This window comes from Heptranchias perlo, chromosome 18 (genome assembly GCF_035084215.1).
Source record: "Heptranchias perlo isolate sHepPer1 chromosome 18, sHepPer1.hap1, whole genome shotgun sequence".
NCBI classification, from domain to species: domain Eukaryota; kingdom Metazoa; phylum Chordata; class Chondrichthyes; order Hexanchiformes; family Hexanchidae; genus Heptranchias; species Heptranchias perlo.
The window spans coordinates 20,449,518-20,474,961 of record NC_090342.1 but is presented as its reverse complement, the minus strand read 5'-3'; the positions used below and the strand labels follow the sequence as shown (position 1 = coordinate 20,474,961).

The following is a 25,444-nucleotide window of genomic DNA, read 5'->3' as shown; positions in this document are numbered from 1 at the left end:
GGTCTGGCCAAGACAGAGAACTCGGTGAAACTGCAGATATGACCCCACACCATATCACTCCGCAGCGCATACATGCACCAACATATTAGACTGTCAAATTAAAGATTCAATTTCAAGATTACAATGCATCAATTCAAATATGTTCAGTTTAAAATAATTTGTTTAGTGTTATAACCTTGATTTGTTCCATTTTGCTAACCCTTAGTTTTCCATTTCCCTCTATTCTTCTACAGCTGAATAGTTAAGGAAGAAGAACACAAACAGAGCAGGAAATTTCTTCCTGAAACATTTTGCCAGGAGGGGAATTATTTGGTAAATTGATGAGAATTTCACAATGTGTGGAGCAATGACCTCTAAAAGAGAAAATAAAATTTACTTTCTGCATTTCTACATTTGTTAAATGCAAGAGCACTCATCAAAAATCCTCAGACTGATTATATTTAGTTTTAATTTTGCAAACTGTATTAAAGTATATAATCCTTGCATTTTAGTTACAGGACAATGTGTTATATGCTTTTATGTAACAGAACACTGCACATTATTAAGTTTTTCTCTTCACCTACTGAAGACACAGAATTGTATTGGAGTATGGCTCCATGGGCTCTGGCTGCCATCCAGCACCTCTTCCAAGTGGCCATTTGTTATGAGTGAGCTTATACGGTGAATGCTGGCACACATTTTCCAGCTAGTCATGGAATAGCCATCAGAAACAGGAACCGTAGCCAATTTTTCTCTACCTAAACTAGGGGTTTCATCAATTGTAACATCCCTGCTGTCACCCTAGTAAAGATCAACTAATTTAGCAGAGGCTAGAGCATCAGTGTGGACTTTCCTGGTGTGTTTAGGCGCAATACCACAATGGACAATTAATTAAACCGTTAACCCCTACCTGGCCCCTTCCAATCCAACTTTATCCTGGTTAAATTCTAGTCCACATGGTAAATGTTTTAGTACTAAGATTTAACAACCTATATTTTATGTAATTGAGTTACAGTTGCAATGCAGATGTCCCCCAGAAAACCTAAAAGGGAACAGGCCTTGGACATGAGCTTCTCGCGTGCTGTGATGTGGATCCATTAGCAAAATGCCGCAAAGAGAATTGAGCTGTTGTCCTAGGCAGTAGGACCGGGGAGACACTGAGCTTCTAAGTTGAGTTAGACAACCCACCAGAGTGGGGTAGCACTCATATGTTCTTTATTTTTAGAATACACAAACTGAAGTTGTACTGATTGTGTCAAGTGACTCATCAATCTTACTGTTCTGAGTTTCAAACCAAACTTCGCTGCACCCAACGTTAACTTAGTCCGTCTTCGGAGAGATTGAAAGAGTATGTCAAGGGATTTTCATTGTTACCTCCCAGGTCCACACATGTAGATATATGGCAGTGGGAGTCAACTTCCATTAAAAAAAGGCATTCATATCGCATATGAGAGTAATTTGACACCACTATACCCAAGAAGAGATCTGCAATAGTCCTAAATTATAACAGTGGTACATAACAGGGAACACTGCCAAACACACAATAGCGATCAAAGAACCCGCAAAATATTTTTCACCTGCTTACAATGCATGGGGAGAAGAAATATACTTAACATTGATACTAGAATTGGTGACAAAGCAATGGAAACACACACCACTTTAATGCAGCTGAAATGTAACAGCACGAGCACAAACCGCAAATGAAATTAATGATCTTGTGATGTGCTGTGGCTAGACATATTTATTGCGGGACTGCCAGAAGACACCAAAGGAAATTATACCGTACCGGTTAGCACAACATTGATCTCAGAAATTCTCCAGCAGAAGTATCTCAACCTGCTGAAAATCAATATAGCAAATAGTCCCGCTCCCAAAGTCAGATATGGTTAAAAAAGCAACATGCAATAGTTCACCTATTCACATATGGAGCATGGTGAAAAAGTAAGCCATTTAATTTGTTGGCACACCATGCATAGCAATGAAAATCAAATAATGCACTCACAGCCATCTAAAACTCCCAATGACATGATTCAAAGATAAATAATCAAAGCTATTATGAAATACTGCATTCGGTAGAATTGTAGATGACTGGATAACTATTTTTCCGAACTTAATCATCTAGTATTGACCCAAAATAGAGTGTGTTTTTAGGCAGGCCACTTTTACAAAAGTTTTCTTAATTCAGTGTGCACCCTGTACTTGAAGCTGTTGCCACTTTGGTACAGGACAGAACTATCCCACTGCCCTTCCACTTACATTTATCTTCTAGCAGGAAAAATCTGTATTCATTCTGAGCTTGGTCCATCTGTATAGTATGAATTCCTTTCCTGAGCTTTGAGACCCACCAGCACCCACTCTTACAGGTTGTCAAGAATTCTAGTAAGTGACATGGCTGTAAAAACTAGACCAAGTTGGAGACTCTCCCCATTTCTCCTGTATATGACGCGGAGTCCATCTTCCTTTTGATGGTGCAGGGGCTTGTGGGAAGAGGTGGTAGCCCCAATAACTGAAGCCATCTGTTGGAGGTGAGGTTGGAAGTGACTGCGGTCAAATTAAATCACCGCTTGAACTTGTTAGCCCAGTACAGCTGAGCTGGGGCTGGTCAATCACTGTGGATTTCTGGTCCCTTCCTGCAAACACATTGGGAAAACCTAAATATAATTTATCTTGAAACATTTGACTGGGTTGTGAAGGTGTCCTTTTGATTGCATTGATCAGCTTGGTTCAGTGGGAGCACTCTCTACTGAGTCAGAAAGTCAAGGGTTAGAGTTCCACTCGAGGAATTGAGTCCACAATCTAGGTTGACAATTTAGTGCAATACTAAGGGAGTACTGCAATGTCCGAGGTGTTGAATTTTGGATGAGACATTAAACTGAGTCCTTGTCTGCCTGCTCAGGTGAACATAAAAGATCCCATGGCACCAGATGAGCAGGGAGTTCTTAATGCCCTGAACAATATTTAGCCCTAAGCCAACACAATCAAATGTAGATTAACTGGTTATTTATCTCATCGTTATTTGTGTGACCTTGCTGTGTGCAAATTGGTTGCTGTGTTTGCCACAAAACAGTGACAATAGTTCAAAAGTAATTCATTGGCTGTGAAGTTCTTTGGGGTACCGAGGATGTAAAAGGCACGATATTAATGCAAGATTTTCTTTTCTTTGATGTTTTGCAATTTCTGCTGGTCCTACTACTTTTGTCAGGGTAATTAATAGCTCCTCTTCTCTCCACCTCCCCCTCCAACTGCCATGACTGGCACAGCCAGCCAAAAAATTCACACAATTATATCAAATAAAGGAGGCAGAAATATATAAATTAATTTAGGATTGATGGAATACACAAAGCATTCTACTTGTCATGGAGTGAAGCCAGGCTTATAACGATCTTTAAAAGTGAGAGGTCAAGCTGTAAAAAAAAAAAGGTCCCCAGTTTGTATAGATAGGGGTACAATGCTAAACTTATTTAAATCATTGGTTAGGCTGCAGTTAGAATACCGTGTCCAGGTTTGAGCACCTAAATTCACGAATGATGGCAAGACCATGGAGAGGGTTCAGAATAGCTTCTCTATGATACCAGAGATAAGGGTTTTAGTTACAAGGAGATACTAGAGAAACTGGAGTTCCTTTCATTAGGACAAAAGGTTACAAGTAGGTCTGATAAAGGTGTTCAAAATTATGAGGGGGTTTGATAAAGTAAATGAGGGAAAACTATTTTCACTGCTCAATGACTTGTTAATTAGAGCATAAATTAGAGAGCAATAAATATATGTATATAGGTAGAACATGGAATGCCCTACCAGAATGGCAAACTTAAATGGGTATGGGCTGAATGGCTCCCTTCAATGCTTCAGGATTCTACAATCCTAGGAACAGTGCCCACTATGGATGAAATATCTCTCTGTCCTGGTTTCAAGCAACTGAAGAAACATTCCAAGTGTGAATCTTATATCTTCTTGCCTGGAAAAAACTTGCATTAAATAGTGCCGTTCATATCCTCAGGATATCCTAAAACACTTCACAGCCAATTAATTACTTTTTGAAGTGCAATCACTTATGTAGACGATAGTGCCAGCCAATTTGCACACAGCTCCAAGGTGGATTTTCAGCTACAATTGGGTCTGACTCTTTTAGGAGATAGCATTGAAATAATCAGTATGACAGTCATGTCCAAATTCAATTACATTTTCTCAATACTTCACCACCTCATCTGCCACCAGACTTCAAAAAAAAAATTAACAACTTGTTCTCTCTTCTCATCGCAAGATATAAACTTGGATCTCCTTTTCTCAGCTGTAAGATAGAGCAGTAGTCTCCCAAACCCTCAGTTTGACTTTTGGTCCTTTCAGGCTACGGTTTCTACTCAGTGTTACATGTTCCTAACTGAAAGGTAGTGTTCCTTAGATGGCTGTATCTAAGCAATAATGCACCCATTAAAACTTTATGCTACACTCTGCTTAATAAGTCACTCCTAGATTTATATCATCATTCAAAACCTGGCAGTTTGTGGGCACATCACTTATCACAGAAATTGTCTATTATGTGTGATTGTAAGTTTGCTTTACCGTTAGAACAAATTTTACAGCTGAAACAGTAAATTGAACAGAATAGCAATCTAGGATAATGGAAATGTAAAAAGGTGATGCCCACATTGGTTCACACGTTTTTTCGGCCGTTATGGGAATGATGTTCTGGGTGGTCTTTTCCTTCCCTCAACATCAACTATATGCCAAACTTTGTTCCCAATTCAATAATGCTGTATCGCGTGATCAGTGCTCACCATCAGGTCCAGCACTAGGCTGCTCATACATGGTGCTCTAAATGGCACAAGATCACTTTTCAAAACTGGAAGAACCAAGCTGCTCCAATTCTAGGTGCATGGCTGGAGGAGGGTATCAGAAGGTAGCTATTCCAGAGTGGCTTTTTTGGTCCAGGGTGAATATTTGAAATGGCTAATTTTATTCCATCTAGTTAAAGCTCGAGGCCTGCCTTCATGAGACCGGGGGGGGGGGGGGGGGGGGGGGAAAGAGAAAGAGAGGAGGGGGAGCTGGAGAGACGGGAGGAAGGAGGGAGAGCTGGAGAGACGGGAGGGTGGGGAAGGAGGGGGAGCTGGAGAGATGGGGGGGGAAGGAGGAGGTGGAGAGATGGGGGGGGGTGGGGGGTGGTGGGAGGTTGGAGGAAGAGGAGAAAAGACCCGGAGAGAGAGAGAATGCAAAAACGAGAATGAACAAAAGAAAAGCCATGAAAGAGCAAATGAAAAGCTGAGAAAGAGCTCGAGAGAAAACGGGCAAGAGCATGAACTGAGAAGTTCAGCTGATTTTGTACAAAGGTGACAAATTTATGCACCATGTGAGAAGTTTCTACAATATTTTGTAGTACAATTAGTAAAGAATAGTGTATGACAAGTCAGGACAACAGTGAACTTGGTTCAAAGTAAAAGTTTGACTATCCCAGGGACAGAAAAGACATTTAACAAATTATGTAGAACAGTTAAGAAAAACAATGAACTATAAAAAGAAAGGTACAATATAAGACATTGTGTCACATTGAAATCAAGTAGGCAAGACCTCTGATGTAGGCCACCATTAGAAGTATAGATGAGATCACCAGTGTGGTATGACAAGTAGGAATCAAAGCCGAAGAACCCAGTGGTCAAGAAGTAGAAGGCAGGCCAAAACAAAGCCATGTGTAAGGTATCAGAACTGTCCTTTGTTTAAATCTAAAGCAGATTAACTGGATTACAATGAAGGTTAACTTTAAAAATGCACAAAATAGCAATACTGCTTAGCAAATGGTTACAATTTTAAAAATCTGCTCATCTACTGCTGAAACCCTCATCTATGCTTTTATTACCTCTAGACCTGGCTATTCCAATGCTTTCCTGGCCGGCCTCCCATCTTCCATAAACTTTAGCTCATCCAAAACTCTGCTGCCCGTATCCGAACTCGCACAAAGTCTTGTTCACCCATCACCCGTGTTCGCTGACCTGCACTGGCTCCCGCAATCCCTTGATTTTAAAATTCTCATCCTTGTTTTCAAATCCTTCCGGGGCCTCACCCCTCCCTGCCTCTGTAACCTTGTCCAGTCCTACAACTCTCCGAGATCTCTGCGCTCCTCCAATTCTTGCCTCTTAAGTAGTCCCGATTTTAATCGCTCTACCATTGGCGGCCGTGCCTTCAGCTGTCTCGGGCCTAAGCTCCGGAATTTCCGCCCTATACCTCTCCGTCTCCCAACCCCTCTCTCCTCCTTTAAGACCCTCCTTGAAACCTATCTTTTTGACCAAGCTTTAGGTCATCTGTCCTAATATCAGCTTATATGGCGCGGTATCAAATTTTGTTTAATAACGCTCTTATGAAGTGCCTTGGGACGTTTTACTATGTTAAAGGTGCTACATATACACAAATAGTTGTTATTATTCAAACATTGGGTGAAAGAAAATTGAAGAGAGAATTCGCACCAATCGTGCGTATGATTAATTCCAACTCTTCCTGGGCCAGTATGTACAGCACTGTATAAGAATCTCTGCAAAGTGCAGCTTGCAGAGTACAGAACAGCAGAGACATAAGCATGATGTGGAGATGCCAGTGATGGACTGGGGTTGACAATTGTAAACAATTTTACACCACCAAGATATAGTCCAACAATTTTATTTTAAAATCCACAAGCTTTCGGAAGCTTCCTCCTTCCTCAGGTGAATGTGGAACTGAAATCCTCGAACCTATCGCATTTATAAATCACAGAACAATGCCTGGTGATTAGAGAGAGTCTTTTCAACTGCCCGTTGCCAAGGCAACCAAAGTGTTCAGACAGATAGGTGTTACCTACAGGCCCACCGAATATACAAACGGCCAGAACTAAAAAACAGATGATGTGGAGATGCCAATTAAAAAAAAGAGCGAGAGAGGTAGAAACATAGAAACCTCCGGAAGGAAAAGACAGCAATTGACCCGTTACATTAAAAACAGATAACATTTGTTCGCTGGTGGGGTTACGTGTAGCGTGACATGAACCCAAGATCCCGGTTGAGGCCGTCCTCATGGGTGCGGAACTTGGCTATCAATTTCTGCTCGACGATTTTGCGTTGTCGAGTGTCTCGAAGGCTGCCTTGGAGTACGCTTACCCGAAGGTCGGTGGCTGAATGTCCTTGACTGCTGAAGTGTTCCCCGACTGGGAGGGAACCCTCCTGCCTGGCGATTGTTGCGCGGTGTCCGTTCATCCGTTGTCGCAGCGTTTGCATGGTCTCGCCAATGTACCATGCTCTGGGGCATCCTTTCCTGCAACATATGAAGTAGACAACGTTGGCCGAGTCACAGGAGTATGAACCATGCACCTGGTGGGTGGTGTCCTCTCGTGTGATGGTAGTATCTGTGCCGATGATCTGGCATGTCTTGCAGAGGTTACCATGGCAGGGTTGTGTGGTGTCGTGGACGCTGTTCTCCTGAAAGCTGGGTAATTTGCTGCGAACGATGGTCTGTTTGAGGTTGGGTGGCTGTTTAAAGGCGAGTAGTGGAGGTGTGGGGATGGCCATCGCGAGGTGTTCGTCGTCATTGATGACATGTTGAAGGCTGCGGAGAACATGGCGTAGTTTCTCCGCTCCGGGGAAGTACTGGACGACGAAGGGTACTCTGTTGGTTGTGTCCCGTGTTAGTCTTCTGAGGAGGTCTATGCGATTTTTCGCTGTGGCCCGTCGGAACTGTCGATCGATGAGTCGACCGTCATATCCCGTTCTTACTATGGCGTCTTTCAGCGTCTGTAGGTGTCCATCGCGTTCCTCCTCGTCAATACACAGGGTCTGCTCAGACGAGGAGGAACGCGATGGACACCTACAGACGCTGAAAGACGCCCTCGTAAGAACGGGATATGATGCTCGACTCATCGATCGACAGTTCCGACGGGCCACAGCGAAAAATCGCATAGACCTCCTCAGAAGACTAACACGGGACACAACCAACAGAGTACCCTTCGTCGTCCAGTACTTCCCCGGAGCGGAGAAACTACACCATGTTCTCCGCAGCCTTCAACATGTCATCAATGACGACGAACACCTCGCGATGGCCATCCCCACACCTCCACTACTCGCCTTTAAACAGCCACCCAACCTCAAACAGACCATCGTTCGCAGCAAATTACCCAGCTTTCAGGAGAACAGCGTCCACGACACCACACAACCCTGCCACGGTAACCTCTGCAAGACATGCCAGATCATCGACACAGATACCACCATCACACGAGAGGACACCACCCACCAGGTGCATGGTTCATACTCCTGTGACTCGGCCAACATTGTCTACCTCATACGTTGCAGGAAAGGATGCCCCAGAGCATGGTACATTGGCGAGACCATGCAAACGCTGCGACAACGGATGAACGGACACCGCACAACAATCGCCAGGCAGGAGGGTTCCCTCCCAGTCGGGGAACACTTCAGCAGTCAAGGACATTCAGCCACCGACCTTCGGGTAAGCGTACTCCAAGGCGGCCTTCGAGACACTCGACAACGCAAAATCGTCGAGCAGAAATTGATAGCCAAGTTCCGCACCCATGAGGACGGCCTCAACCGGGATCTTGGGTTCATGTCACGCTACACGTTGCCCCACCAGCGAACAAATGTTATCTGTTTTTAATGTAACGGGTCAATTGCTGTCCTTTCCTTCCGGAGGTTTCTATGTTTCTACCTCTCTCGCTCTTTTTTTAATTGGCATCTCCACATCATCTGTTTTTTTAGTTCTGGCCGTTTGTATATTCGGTGGGCCTGTTGGTAACACCTATCTGTCTGAACACTTTGGTTGCCTTGGCAACGGGCAGTTGAAAAGACTCTCTCTAATCACCAGGCATTGTTCTGTGATTTATAAATGCGATAGGTTCGAGGATTTCAGTTCCACATTCACCTGAGGAAGGAGGAAGCCTCCGAAAGCTTGTGGATTTTAAAATAAAATTGTTGGACTATAACTTGGTGTTGTAAAATTGTTTACAATAGACATAAGCAGTTGATGAACCAGCAACCCTGTTCACTCACCCTTCCCAGCTGAAGGAAGATGGATGAAGCAATTGGGAACAAGCAGTATACTGTTGTGTTAATTTAAATGCATACCCCTCAACAGTTTAGGTAATGTAACTTAAGGTTTGGGCTGTATTGTTTAAGTGCTCATATCCAAGTTGAATAATGGCAGTACCATTTTTCAGCCATATGACTGACGATACATTGCCAACTTACTTGGATAACTGAAAGCAAGTGGCAAGGAACTCACTCTATTCTGGAATAGTTCAGTTTGTGCAATGCCAGCTTATATTAAATACAGATACCATGTCTCCATTTGAATATATGTTTCAATGATTCTTGCAAAAGGACTTCACATTATATCAAAAAATTACAGACAGCTATTTAGCCTAAGGTGCTGGTGCTTGCTTGGTCACGTATTCTAATCCCATTTCCCTGTGCTCTTGAATTTTTTTTTCAAAATTTTCATCGAATTCCCTAATAAAATGTTGTAATTGACTTGGCCTCAGCCACTTGTGGTAATCCATTCCATATTCTAACAACCTTTTATGTGAAAAAATTCTACCTGTCCCTTTCAAGTTTCTTTTACCAATTTTAAGTTGACGCCCCCTTGCCACTGATTTACTAACCAGTGGAAATAATTCTTTCATTACCCTCTCAAACTGTTTAATAACTTATTTAGTCTTCTCTTTAATCTCTAATCAGTGAATACAGCTGTTGTGTTTCATTCTAATGAATCACACTCCATCTTTTCCATGACTCCAATGTCTTTTCAAAAGCAAGGGACTGACTTTAGCTTAACCAAATTACGGTATAGATTCGTCACTATCTCTGATTTTGTATTCAATGCACTGGTGTACAAAATCCAGAATCCACTATACACCTACATATTGAACAATACTTCAATAAGTTTGCTACAAACCTTCGGCAAGCCAATTAAATTTTATTTCAATAAATGTTTAATGAAATGAGACTTCAATAAAACTGATCAACATTTGTATTGTCACTGTAAAACACCAACAAAAATAATCCCTTTCATTCAAGCAAACTTGCTAACTGTTGTGCGAATTATTTGAAAGCTACAGCATACCTCATTAGTAAATAAGTTCGAGGCGCTCTTTTATAGGTATGTAAGAAATAGGAGCAGAAGGTGGCCATACAGCCCCTCGAGCTGGCTCCACCATTCAATAAGATCACGACTGATCTTTGACCTCAACTCCACTTTTCCGCCTGATCCATATATCCCTTGATTCCCTTAGTGTCCAAAATCTACATCAATCTCAGCCTTGAATATACTCAAAGGCTGAGCATCCACAACCCTCTGGGTGGAGAATTCCAAAGATTTACAAGCCTGAGTGAAGAAATTCCTACTCATCTCAGTCCTAAATGTCCAACCCCTTATCCTGAGACTATGTCCCCTAGTTCTAGACTCTCTAGCCAGGGGAAACATCCTCCCAGCATCAACCTTGTCAAACCCACTTAGAATCTTATGTTTCAATGAGATCACACCTCATTCTTCTAAACGCCAGAGAATTTAGGCCCATTCTACTCAATCTTTCCTCGCGTAATACATTTCAGCTAGTGCCGTTCAGACACAGTGATGTCAAATGACCCCCTGTACATGTCTCCTGATTTTGTTTCTTAAATCTGTACCAGTCTCTTGTAGGCCTGTTTGGAGACAGAGACTGGTTCTCCTGCATGTAATCAAAGTGCCATATGTTGAGTTCTCAGACTCAATGTGATTTTGTCTTATAATGCATACAATGGGTCAATTATATTTTCCAAACTTATTGAAATACCGAAATGCTTGGAAAAAGTGTCAAAATTAGAGCTGATAATCAATCATGTCACGTCATATACCTATTTTGTATTAAGACCCAAACAAGCTGACACAATGAATCGACTCAGAGCATTTAGCAAGTCAACAGGAGGTTATTGTTCTGAAACCAGATCTTGAGACCCATGAAAAGGTGTCCTTGGTCACATGCAGGTCAGCTCACTTACATTTGAGAATATCAATAGGCAAGCCTTGCATTTCAACAGTCCATGGCACTCTGATAAGGTAAAAGCACTGTAGTAGAGGTCCACCATCAACTGATTGATGTCTTTCATGTTAATTAATGAACCACTATACGTGTCAAACACATTCTACAGCACAGTCTGATACACTCTATTAACTCAAGGGATAACTTATTGCATTCAGATATTCACAATTCACTACAATACTGCTTAAGCCAGTGTCTCTGTTGTTGATCACTATCCAGCATTATTTTGTGTCAATGTTGGGAGAAATTGGGCTCAGCTGTGACACCCTCATAGTCAAATAGGATGCTAGCACTCTCTCAAAGCTCACACATCAATAACAGCTGCACACACAAGATACAAGAAAGCAAATGGCAGCAGTGGATCTGCACCACAGCAGAGTCCTCTCCGGAACAGGTTAAAGGGAGGGAAGTGGCAAGAACAGACAGAAGCTAAAATAGATAACACACTTGAACCACATGGAGGTTCCTCTCTGGTAGAAGGAATCAGTAAGCTTCAAATCTTGTCTGGGTTTTCCTTGCATGGTAGTAAACCTTAACCAACTATGCTCAGCCACACATATAATGGGGACATTTTACTGGATCTCATAGCTCCTTTAAAATTAAGACTGCAAGTACAGTATCAAACAAGCTGGAAAGAGTATGCATGAAGCTGAAAGGAAAACTCGATAAGGCTGGAAATAATATAGGTTCAGACAACCAAGTTTACAATTTTAACAAAGTGATTAAATAACTCAGTCTTTCAAATACTTTTAATATTTACAACTTTTATTTAAAATAGGGTACCTTAGTAAATAGAAAGCTAGCATTTTATATCCAAGCATTATCCAATATTTCAAATTACTTAGTAATTTAATCAACTGGTTATTGCTTCAAAAGCATTAAAGTCAACATATACATAAATCTGGCCGCTGGAGGTAGGATATAGGCACATAAAATTACACACTACAACCTAGGTCTTCTGATTGTAATGCCAATGGTAACCCAATCAGAAAATCTAGGCCTACTTGTCCAGTGGGAAACTGCTTTACAAGGATATAGAGACTTCCATGGCAACTATTAATTTTCATTTTAGTGTTCTAAGAGTAAAATACAGATTTAAGCTGACAAAGCAGTGTACCAAATGAACTAACTGGAATCCTTATGAGATTTCAACTTTCAATCACAAAACTGCTCGGATATAAAGGTGTGGCAAAACCAGATCAGTAATAACCAGCACTCCTTGAAGATGGAATTTAAAAGTAGCATTTTACAGTCTACTCTAATGGATAACAGAAAAGTCATCAGATCACACAACAGGGAACCAGATAGGGGAATTTAACACAGCAAAGGGCTTCCTCTAACGCCCAAGCTCTAACGCAATGAGGACGCCATGTATCCAATGTCAAGGATTAAAATCAAAATTGCAACATTCACTGGCTATAATGTAATCAAGAGATGAAGTTCAGCTAAGAAAGAATTCCCATTTCCTTTCACCTCAGAACATCCCAAAGCACTTCACAGCCAATGAGTTACTTTTGAAGTACAAATAATGTTGTAGGAAAACATAGTAGCCATTCCTTGTACAGAAAGGTCCCACAAACACCCAGTTAACCTGTTTTGTTGGTCGAAGGAGGAATGCTGCCCAGGACACATGAGCTGTCTGCTCTTTTTTGAATAGTAACATGGAGTCTCTTATGTACACTTGAATAGGTGGACAGAGCCTTGACTTAACATTTCATCCAAAACAAAATACCTCAAACAATGCAGCATTTTTTTGGGACTGCACTGAAGTGTCAGCCCAGATCATGTGCTCAATTCCTGGAGGAGTGATTGAACACACAATCTTCATACTCAGATGAGATTGCTACTATGGTGCCAAGATGAGAGTTAATGTCTTGAGCTTATCCCCAAGCATCTCTCCTGATGGCCTAGTGGATAGACACTGCCCAGTACCATACAGAACAGAAGGTTTCAGGTTCGAATCCTTGAGTTAGCTAATGTTAGCTGGTGTGCTACTCTAAACATCCCAAACAAAGAAGAGTGGAAAAAAAGTCACTCAGGATTTCCACCCGTGATCAATATCAGTGATTCCTGTTGGAAAATGTACAGATATGAATGTTAGGTAAGGATAGGAACTGGCTAAGCTATTTTTAATGACTAATCTCACTTGCACACAAAAAGGTCCTGGACTGGCACGTACGCCATAGTTCAGTGGTATCTCCAAGTCTAATGGTCATGGGTTCAAGCCACACTCCAGAGACTCGAACATATAATCTAGGCTGACACTTCAGTGCAGTACTGAGGGAGTGCTACATTGTTAGAAGTGTTGTCTTTTGGATGAGACAACCGAGGCCTGTCTGCCTTCTCAAGTGGACGCAAAGGATCCCCTGGCACTATTTGAAGAGCAAGGGAGATTCCCTGTTGTTACGGCCAATGTTTATTCTTCAACCAACATTCCTAAAAAAAAGTCTATCTAGTCACTCACCTCACTGCTGTTTGTGGGTCCTTGCCGTGCATAAATTGGCTGCCATGCTTCCCTGCATTACAGCAGTGACTACACTTCAAAGTTAATTCAATGGCTGTTAAGCACTTTGGAATGTCCTGTGGATGTGAAAGGCACAATAAAAATGCCAGGTCCATTATTTCTAAAACCAATAAATCTCAACGGTCAGTGCATACTTGAAGGTTCATGGTGAGATTAGAAATGAAAACAAAGTTTCAATGGCCATCACGGGGGAGATGGCGAATAGAAAACTGTCCCACTGGTTTAGAAATACACCAGCTTGGTAGCTATTTTTTTTTTTAAAAAAGGCAACAGAACAAATGAGTCATTACAGACCAATTAGCCTTATATGAATAATTGGCAAAATAATGGAATCCATTAGGATCAAACTTAAGGACCTATATGAAAATAACCTTGTAAATGGCAGTCAATATAGTTTCCGAAAGAAGAGATTGTGCTTGACCAATCCCCTTCAACTTTTGAGGAAGTGACATCTCAAGTGGATATTGGAAAGTTCTTTGATGCTTGCAAAAAGCCTTTGATAAAGTTCCAGACGCAAGGCTGCTTAAAATAGTGGGTATCCTAGGAAAACTTGGAGGTGGAGCTGTCAGAAAGGGAAGGAACAGTAGGTGTTAGTTAGGAGAATGATGGCAAGCTGGGAGATGAATTTAGTGCAATGTCCCAGGGATCAGTGCAGAGATTTCAGTAAGGCCTTCGATAAAGTCCCCCACAGGAGACTGGTCAAGAAGGTACGAGCCCATGGAATCCAGGGTGCCTTGGCACTTTGGATACAAAACTGGCTTAGTGGCAGAAGGCAGAGGGTGATGGTCGAAGGTTGTTTTTGTGACTGGAAGCCTGTGGCCAGTGGGGTACCACAGGGATCGGTGCTGGGTCCCTTGCTGTTTGTGGTCTACATTAACGACTTGGATATGAATGTAAAAGGTATGATCAGTAAGTTCGCTGATGATACAAAAATTGGTAGGGTGGTAAATAGCGAGGAGGATAGCCTCAGTCTGCAGGACGATATAGATGGGTTGGTCAGATGGGCAGAACAGTGGCAAATGGAATTTAACCCGGAAAAGTGCGAGGTGATGCACTTTGGAGGGACTAACAAGGCAAGGGAATACACAATGAATGGGAGGACCCTAGGCAAGACAGAGGGTCAGAGGGATCTTGGTGTGCAAGTTCACAGATCCCTGAAGGCGGCGGAACAGGTAGATAAGGTGGTAAAGAAGGCATATGGGATACTTGCCTTTATTAGCCGAGGCATAGAATATAAGGGCCAGGAGGTTATGATGGAGCTGTATAAAACACTGGTTAGGCCACAGCTGGAGTACTGTGTGCAGTTCTGGTCGCCACACTACAGGAAGGATGTGATCGCTTTGAAGAGGGTGCAGAGGAGATTCACCAGGATGTTACCAGGGCTGGAGCGCTTCAGCTATGAAGAGAGACTGGGAAGATTGGGTTTGTTTTCCTTGGAGCAGAGGAGGCTGAGGGGGGACATGATTGAGGTGTACAAAATTATGAGGGGCACAGATAGGATGGATACTAAGGAGCTTTTTCCCTTCGTTGAGGGTTCTATAACAAGGGGACATAGATTCAAGGTAAAAGGCGGGAGGTTTAGAGGGGATTCGAGAAAGAACTTTTTCACCCAGAGGGTGGTTGGAGTCTGGAACTCACTGCCTGAAAGAGTTGTGGAGGCAGGAACCCTCACAACATTCAAGAAGCATTTGGATGAGCACTTGAAATGCCATAGCATACAAGGCTACGGACCAAATGCTGGAATATGGGATTAGAGTAGACAGGGCTGATGGCCGGCGCAGACACGATGGGCCGAAGGGCCTCTATCCGTGCTGTATGACTCTATGAGATCTATTTCTAATCTACATAAATGATTTAGATTCATAAGTGCAAAGCAAGTTGATCAAATTTGCAGATGATACAAAACTTGGGGGAAGGGGAAGAAAAAGAACAGTCCAGCTTCATTAACAGTCAAGTAATGGGATGAGAAACTATAGTGGTAAAGAGAGACTTAAGATACCGGCTTTTAAAATTATAAAGGGTTTTAATAGAGTGAATAGGGAAAGATAATTTCTTCTGTTTGGGGAGTCCGTGACGAGTGGACATCAACTTAAAAATGTAACTAAGAGTGAGAAACTAGGAGAAATTTCTTTATACTGAGGGTTTTGGGAACCTGGATCGCTTTGCACAGGAAGCGCTTGAGGCAGAGACTATTGCACTTTTTCAAGGAAAGTTGGATAAATATTTGAAGCAGAGAGATACAAGGCTATGCGAGAGCACGGCCAGTGGGTTTGGATTTCTCTAGCAAACAACCAACACAGACCGGTGGCCTCCTTCCTTCTGTACTGTAATTTTTGTGGAACTACAGAAGGCACTAGATAAAATGCTCAAATCGCCAGATCCATAGCAGATGAAATGTTATATATTGGAAGAAAAAAGTGGAAGGCATGCTTACTCAATTCACTAAATTGAACTAGCTAGGGAGACAGGCTGACAAAGAGCGGAGAGTAATGGGTGAAACAGAAATCAACATTAATAGAATGCAAAATGTGTAACGCAGTCTGAGGTTGTCATGTAGATTCTGAATAGTGGTCCAGTCAGGGGACAACTTGACTATTACCTTCAATTCTGGTCACAGACACAAAAGAAACAAAAGGTCTTGGAGGTGGCGTAGAAAAGAGTCATGAGGCTGATCCCTAGTATCAGAGGACTGAGTTATGAGAAAAAGGCTAGAAAAACCCAAACTCTTCAATCTTGAAAGGAGGCAAATGAATGAGGATCTTACTGAGCTATATAAAATGCTAAGTGAAATCAAAAAATGCTTTAACTTGAAACGCAATGTTAAGTTACAGTATTACTCAACAAAGGGAGAACATAAAACTGGTAAAAGGCACTTTAGGGTTGATGTTATGAAAAATTGCTTCATGCAATGAGTAATTACTACCTGGAATGGAGGCAAAACTTCTGGAGTCATTCAAGGAGCAGTTAGGTGCAGTGATTTTCAGGGGTAGAGCCAGGAAAGAAGTGCAGGAAAAATTGTAGGTTTCTAGACTCACTGAGCTGAACGTCCAATAATGACCAAGACTGGCTGAATGAAATGGAACAAGGGGGCGCAGAGCAAGAGGAGTACCAGTGTGATCTGGGTCGGGGAGGAATGAAAAACACCAGCATGAACTTGGCTGGTGATGGGATGAGTAGGAAGAATGCTAGTCTCAACAGAGTGGAGGGTCTAAAAGGCTCCGTGAACAGGGAATGGAGGCAGAAGTTAACAGTTATAGAACAATTTAACTTTCAATAAAAATCAACAGATTTAGCACCAGAGTGTAACCATAATAGCTCATAATTTCCCCTCAAGAAAAAAAACCCTGCAATCTTCCAGTGCCCAATCATAGATCCAACAATGAACTACTCCAACTGTGTACCCCAACTAGGCCATCAGAAGCGATACTTGGAGATAAGCTCACTTCGACAGCACGTAAGCACGCTGAACAGAGAAAACATCAAGTTCAATGCAGTGATAACTGTAGCTTCAGGAAAGGGGGAAATGTGATGTAATTTCCTTTACAGCCTCCTTAGACAATTGTAATCTGGTTTAGTACAATACATTTACCAGCATAAGCTCAGAACAAAAGCTATTTTACATTATGTCATTGAAAATTACCTTGTGCAATGTTAAACTATAGCACTGTATGATCTGGTCACTGAGGCAGCAGTTTCTCTTCAGGGGAAAAAGGAAGTAGGTATGAGACTGAAGAGTGAGCAATCTCTCTGGGTGGTTTTGAAGGGATCCTTTGTCTAGACTCATTGGCGACAGGGAAGGAAGAACTCCGATAAGAAACCACACCTGTACTGGGCATGTGCAAACTATAACTGAGATTTAGAATGCTATGAAGCCTAATATTAACCTTCCACCTAAAGAATGGAGGCGAGTTGTGCATATTATGTAACAGTGGACCATTCCTGAACAAAATATTTATCATAGTGAAAATGTATTTCACCATAACCCTAAAAATTGTCACACTGCCAGGGAAATCTTTAAAAGCACAAGAACACTTTTCATTAAATTAATCATGCACAGAAACTCTCAAAACCTAAAAAGTTACTTTACTCACAAGGAAACTACCACAAATTTGAATACAGGAGAGTACTCTCAATTTGTTTCAGGAATTTTAGAAAACATGCTAAACCATGGATTGATTACAGCAAGAGCAAATAATACCAAAACTATAGCTACTTTAACATATTTACAAAATGAAAACAATGAATTACTTCAGAGATGACTGAGTGACAGCTCTTAAAGTTAGACATCAGTATATCACTCAGTATTTGGTGAGAAGCCTGTCTATACTGTATTGCAAAATGTGTCTCAGGTTGCTACAATAAAAAAATACATTCATCTAAGCAGGATTTCCCCAGCTAATTTGTTTGATGGCATTTATTTGAACCTTATTTGAAGCCAAGATGTTACAAGGTCTTTTGAACCATCACTTTAGCCTCTCTCTGTGGCAATCCATCTTCACTGCAGAAATATTTTTAAGCATAGTGAATTCTGGAACAATTCTACAATTCTAAAATGCAGTGACAGAGACTGTACATTTATGCAGCATCTTTCATAACCTCGGGCTACCCCAAAACACTTCAAATGTAATTAACTGGCTGTGAAATGTAGTTAATGCTATTTTGTAAGCAATTGCAGCAGCCAAATTGCACACAGCAAAGTCCTATAAACAGCAATGAGATGAATGACCACCAGTGGTGTTGGTTGAGAGATGAATGTTGGCCGGGACACTGGGAGAACTCTCTGTTCCTCTTCACTACAGGGATTCAGGCTGGGTCAAAAAAAATTCAGAAAATACTGGAAGTGACAAGATGGTGGTTATTTTTTAACAGATACAAGTGACATGGGATCTTTTACATCCAACCAAACCAAACCCAGGGTCTCGCTTTAATGACTTAACCAACAGACAGCACCTCAAACAATGCAGCACTCCCTCAACATTACACTGAAGTGTCAGCCTAGATATGTGCTCAAGTCGTAGAATGGGACTTGAAAAAAAAACCTTATGACTCAAAGGAAAGCAGGTACCAGAGTAAAGCTGACAAGAGTTAAGGCAAGAGTAAAGAACCATCATCCATATTTCCTGATAGACATTCCATTTTTTCTAGCAAGAATTGTAACATTTTATAATTCCAAATCAGAAAAATTGTACTAAAACTAATATACTTTAATATTGTACCAATGCACTTATGAAATTCATCAACTTGCTCATGCGACAACCAACAGTTCTATAACCACTAAGTCTCTACCCAAGTGTTCTAAAACTCAAAATGCTCTTTTAAAGCACACCCAAGTTTGGAAGGATAAAATATTCAACTGTACTCTTGTTTTCACAGTTCACAAGAGTGCAAAATTCCTCATGCTCATCATTATGCTTTACTAGAATCCCAGTGAAATTACTGATTAGACGATATAAAGAATTAAAATCTATATTCCAGAGTACATCCATTTGTCAAGTAATCATGCCAAAAATTAGCAGGAACAATCTATTCTCAGCAAGCTTTGCAAGGTTTATATAAAGAACGTATGCCTGGCCTTGAATGCCAAAATATTACGTACCTTGAAGTAATTTCAAGGATATATACACAACCGCCCCTCCTCCATCCAACATGGTACTCAGAATGGCATCATATTCAGGTTTAGCTGTTTTTGTCAGAAAGCCATCGCGGTGGGCCAGAGTTCACTTCGCCATCATCATACAAGGACATCCTTGTCAAACACAACTTACACTCAACTTTAAATTTGCAATGAATTGGAAAATATGATTAGCATAAGATATTAGATTGATATGTGGCATAGAGACACATGGTAATAATTAATTTGGGCGGAGGGACTTCTAATGACCTGCAAGAGTATTCAGCCGGTTTTCTATATCAGAAATTGGATATTCAATAATTGCTTTGCAATGACTTTGTTTTCTTCTTCTTGGTTACTGGTATACTACTGTACCAGCCTATTTGTAGCACACAGGCAATAGTGTGCACGATATTAAACTAATCAATTGACTTCTAAATTTTACTTTCCCATTAGTTAATCCAGTCAAAATTGTGATTATACTACACCTCTGTGCATACAGCATGAAATTATCAAAAATACACAAGTACATTTACTGCAAAAGAATAGTGGTATCAAAATGGAATCCCAAGATAAAGTTCAACTTGCACTGCTAGAATAGCTTATCACAACGAGCATTCATGAGGGCAGGATCAACATTAGCAGGTGATCACAAGCCCCACATGGTACGACCAACCACCTGGAGTGCATGAGGCACTTCCACAAACAGCCTTCTCTACTGTCACCCAATCTGTCTATGGGTGCTCCCCTTGGAGAGAGAAAAAAAGACTTTTTATATAGCGCCTTTCACAATCTGAGGATGCCCCAAAGTGCTTTACAGCCAATTAATTACTTTTGAAGTGTAGTCATTGCTGTAATGTAGGAAACGCAGCAGCCAATTTGCGCACAGCAAGGTCCCATAAATAGTATTGAGATAATGACCAGATAATTTTTTTTTAAAAAAAGGTGATGTTGGTTGTGGGATAAATATTGAGGAAAACAGTCCAGCTCCTCAAATAATGCCATGGGGTCTTTTACATCCACCTGTGTGTGCAGATGGAGCCTTGGTTTAATGTCTCATCCGAAAGACTTTAGGGAACTGCAGTGAGCCAGGATTACCCCAGTTCCTACCATGCTCTGAAACCAGTCTATTCTCACGACAGGGATTGGATGAGACTGATAAAATCCCACCTCTTAATAGCGTTCCCTGAATCTTTCACTGAAATGGCAGGAGGAACATACACAGATGCCGAACACAAGACTTGCAGGGTCAACTTGGATATGTAAGAGACAAGTCAAGAGGTAGAAGCAGAGGGAGAAGGAGAAATAGAAAAAGAATGGAGAGGAGATAAAATAATTCAGCGTTATTATAGAATCATACAATGAGACAACTCAAAGAGGTCATTCGGCCCATTGTGCCTGAGCCGGCTCTTTGAAAGAGCTATCCAATTAGTCCCATTCCCCTGCCCTTTTCCCATAGCCCTGCAAAATTTTCCTCTGCAAGTATTTATCCAATTCCCTTTTGAAAGTCATTATTGAATCTGCTTCCACCAGCTTTTCAGGCAGTACATTTCAGATCATAACTCATTGAGTAAAATAATTCCTCCACATCTCGCCTCTGGTTCCTTTACCAATTCCCGTAAATCGGTGTCCTCTGATTACGGACCCTTCTGCCACTCGAAACAGTTTCTCATTTACTCTATCAAAACCCATCAATCAAAATTTGAATGCCAATGATATCAATTCTAGGGCTCAAATGCTGTCTTCTGTTATTGTGTCACTTAAGATTACTGGACATGCATCAACAACTAGGTGGTACTGTAACAGAAAATCATATTTCTGGGGAAAGGAGAAAGAGGGCAAAGACTGTCTTGTTCCCTCAATCAACATTTTGGACACACTAGTAAATTGCCTGTGGCACTGCCCATGGTCAACAAGAACAACTTGCATTTATATTTAGTCTTTAACACCAGCTTGCATTTATGTAGTGCCTTTAACGAAGTAAAACACCCCAAGGCACGTCACAGGAGTATTATCGAACAAAATTTGACACCATGTTAAAAGAGGAGATATTAGGACAGGTGATCACAAGCTTGATCAAAGAGGTAGGTTTTAAGGAGGGTCTCAAAGGAGGAGAGAGAGAGGTGGTGTGATTTACGGAGGAAATTCCAGAGCTTATAGCCCAGGCTCCTGAAAGCATGTGGGGCGAAGGGAGTTGGGGATGCACAAGTCAGAGCTGGAAGAATGCAGAGTTCTTGGGAGGGATGTAGGGCTAGAGGAGGCTACAGAGTTAGGGAGGGACAAGGCCATGGAGGGATTTGAATACTGTTTTAAAATTGAGGCGTTGGTAGACCTGGAGCCAATGTAGATCAACAACAGGAGACTTAGCATGGGTTAGGACACAGGCAGAGTTTTGGATGAGTGCAAGTTTATGGAGGGTAGAAGATGGGAGGCCGGCCAGGAAAGCATTGGAATAGTCAAGTCTAGAGGTGACAAAAGCATGGACGAGGAGTTTCAGCAGCAGATGGGCTGAGGCATGGGTGGGGACGAGTGATGTTACGGAGCTGGAAGTAGACGGTCTTTGTGATGGAGAGGATATGGGGTCGAGCGCTCAGCTCGAGGTCAAGTAGAACGCCATGGCTGCAAACAGTCTGGTTCAGTCAGAGACAGTGACCGGGGAGAGGGATGGAATCAATAGCCAATAGGGAATGGAGTTTGTGGCAGGGGCCAAAGACAAAGGCTTCGGTCTTCCCAATGTTTAATTGGAGTAAATTGCACTTATCTAGTACTGTATGTTCAACAAGCAGCCTGACAACAGAGGCAGTGAAGGGGTCAAGAGCGCTGGTGGTGAGGTAAGGTTGGGTGTTGTCAGGTGCCACATGTACGCTGACATCATGTCTTTGGATGATGGTGTTGCCGAGGGGAAGGTTGGAGATGAGAAATAGGAGGGAGCCCTACAAGTTTTTGTACATATACAAACAAGAGACACTTCAGAAACTTACTTCATAGCTAACTAGCAACCAGAGCCTGCAACAATATAACAGCTGAATATGAAATGTTGACGTAATAATTTATAATGGAATATATTGATTAGAAAAACATAACCAAAAATTGTGACAACCAGAAATAAGGTTCATGGGCAGGAAGAGCACACCCTGCACAAGAGTTTTAATATGCACATAAAATCTGGGTATTTCTTTGAAACATATTTGCCAAAAGTAGTTAACATTGAGATTTCCTCTGCATATAGTCATCAAAATCTACACAGCAAAAAGAGACTTAAAGAGACTATTGTTGCATTGGAGTACAATAACATTGTAGACAATGTCAAAACTGATATGGTTATATTATGGGTGAAAAAATTGCCTGGCAAAAAATACACACAATGTAGTCCAAAATGCAGACAGAATGAATATTGTAACAATTTGAGCAGCTGAAAAATGTAGTACCCAAATTATAAAGCTCCTTTATGTTCACCCACAAGGAAGATGGGCCAACCAGAGTTTCACTCTCCTAGTTTTTATTATGCAAACTGAAGTACTACTTGCAACTGCGCTAAAAGGAAAGTTCAGAACATAATGTCATTTGTCTCTGGGGGTGTATGATTCAGGCACAGGTTTCTCACTTGAAATTAGACCTAAGTATGTAGAGGTACATTGGGAATGTCACAATAGAACTGATTTATGGTACAGAAGGAATCATATTGTTGCAAGCCTATTATGTTGCCATATTTAGGGCACCCTAAAAGCAAGCTTGTATTGGATCAGGCCTGCTATAGTGTAGTTTTGAAATGCAATTTTTAAAATCTTTATATGAAATACATGAATGAATTGGTGTATCAGACTGCACCTTGCAACACACTTAACTGACATGTTAATCTAATTATTTCTAGTTATGTATGCAAAATCAAATATGGTTGGCCTTAAGCTATTGTTATAATTGTGATTACAAATTACACTGCGCAAAGACTAGCACAAGCTCACCATAATCAGGTGATAGACTGGCAATACCTACTGTATTACATCCAGAAGACAGACAAACAACTTTTCTGAAGAGGCTAAAAGATTAAATCGTCTGGCGCTGTACAACTATCACATTTGAAACTCTAATCCTTTTGTTCCAACACTTACCGTTAAGAACTCCTTCCTCTGTTCCTCCTGAACCCCTCATCCTTATATAGGTAAGTCCCAATATGAGGAAAAACAGACATGCAGCAGTCAAAAGAAACATGGATAGGTAGTGTGCACTGAATCCACCGGTCGCCGAACCCCCCTCCCTTTTAAACTGCTGCAGCAGTTCCTCCTCAGGCTCTCTGGGGCTTTTACGGTTATAAGTACTGTAAGTGTGGTTAATGCCCGTATGGTTCGAGTGATTAGCTTTGATCAGAAGGGAGGACGAGGGGCCACTTCTACTGGTAATAGCGTTGCTGTTATGAATGGATGGACTCATCGCGCCGACGTGATTGTTGTTTCTGGTGCTGTTATAAAGACTCTCCCGCTCAGCTGCCGGTACTCCTGGGTCAATCTTTCTGGAAGAGAAATTACGGAACCGCAATAACATGGTGGGCTCTTCTGTGGCGTCTTTCTCCCTCTGATCCTCCTCCTCCTCCTCCAGCTGGTCTCTCCTTGTGTCTAGACAGTAAGGACCGCCGGCGACGTCGTGGATCCGCCTGGCGCCGCCTCTCCTCCCCGCGCCGCTCTCTTCCACCATCGCCGCCGGGTTGTTACTGTTAACCGTGCTCGGCATCGCCAGCAACTTCTTGGGTTGACTCCGCCTGGAGTTCGGCCTCCGGCCCCGCTCTTCTCGCTCATCCTCGGAGTCGGAGTAATTCCCGTCCCTAACGTATGATACCCTGCTGCTGCTGTTGTTGTTGTTGCTGTGCAGCTCGGTTCCCGGAGGCTGCTCCTCTTCCTCTGGCGCCTGCTGGATCCCGCCGCTCGAATTCGGCCTCCACCAGGGGGTGGAGTTGCTTTTCCCGGCCGAAGCCCCCGCGTTGTTGCTGCTACTGCTGCTGTTATTGTTGCTATTCACCATTCTCTGAGGTGTGCTCCTCCCTTTGCTGTTACTAGGCCGCGGACGGGGGTAGTCGGGTGAAACTTTCTCCGTTCTGCTCGCCCGCTTGCCGGCCTCGCTCCTCCCGTTGGCTTCGGCGTCCGACTCGTCCGAACTGAAGCCCAGCAGCTTGCTCGGAGCTGCAGGGGGAGGAGTAACGGTGGTAGTGGCGGCCCCGCCGAGGCCCGGGCCTGTCCCGCCGCCGCTGTTCCTGGTCTTGGGCCGTGCGCCGCGCTCCTCCCGCAGTTTCTTGAGTTTCTTCAGGTAGACGGGGCGCGTGCTCTCGGTCACGGGGCCCGGAACCAAACCAAATTTTTTCAATTCCGAAAACAATTCCGCGTCCGTTAACTGCGCCGCCATCTTACCGCGCGAGGCGTGAGACTACCGGAAGTGACGTCACTCAGCCAGCCGGCGGGGCCCCCCCCCTCCCCAGGCAGACAGAGCTTTAAACTTTCTGGGAAAAGTATTCATTAAAAGGGAAATGTCACCCTCACCCCCAGCCCAGTTTATACCACTTTGCCAAATACCAACTCTTCTACGTGTTTTTCCCTTTAATTCTCATTATATTTAACTATTAGTTTCATAAAACATGTTTTAACCAAACTAATGCAATATCTCTTCCAACTACTCTTAATAAAGTGTCTTGTGATCACTCATATTGTGGGGTTTCGAAGGATGTTATTGCATTATACAACTATACATTATAAATGTACCTAAATTCAAAGTAAGGGACAAATTTGGCTCTAGCGCCAAGCAGAATGAGGCTTTTTGGAGGGTATTAATGACTGGTCTCAGTGATGTCTGGAGACATCATCACAGCTAAAGCAAAATATCTTGATTTCTACATCTCTCATTCTGTTCTGCTTTTTTTAATATATGTTATTTTTAAGGTTTTCGCCACAGTCACTTCCCATTGCTACATTAATTTCTCCCTTCAGGTGTGGCAAACAGGATGGCCTGGGCAACTGGTATGCGACTAGAGTTGCCAACTCTGGTTGGATATATTCGTGGACACTTCATCACATGACCTCTCACCCCCCAGTCAAACAACCTTTTTCCCATTTCCAATATTTTTATAACTAATAAACATAAATGTTCAAAGAAAATGAAAAATAAAATTTTTTGTAATGCCCCTATGATTTTTACCCAGGTTGCTCGCAGCAGTGTCCACGGGATTAATCTTTAATTCCTGGAGACTTCATGACATTCCTAGTGACTTCAGTACAATTATGGAGGGCTAACAACCCTAATCCGACAAGTA

General features: G+C 42.2%; 1 protein-coding gene across 2 annotated transcripts in view; it reads right to left on the bottom strand.

Moving 5' to 3' along the window:
• Positions 1 to 24,576, bottom strand: part of lemd3 (LEM domain containing 3) — a 47,297-nt gene extending 22,721 nt beyond the window's left edge. For both annotated transcript variants that reach the window (XM_067999475.1, XM_067999476.1), the window contains exon 1: positions 23,262 to 24,576. In XM_067999475.1, coding sequence (XP_067855576.1) covers positions 23,262 to 24,543 — 1,282 coding nt within the window. In that variant the 5' untranslated portion in view covers positions 24,544 to 24,576. The remainder of the gene's footprint in view (positions 1 to 23,261) is intronic.
• Positions 24,577 to 25,444: the final 868 nt, after the last annotated feature.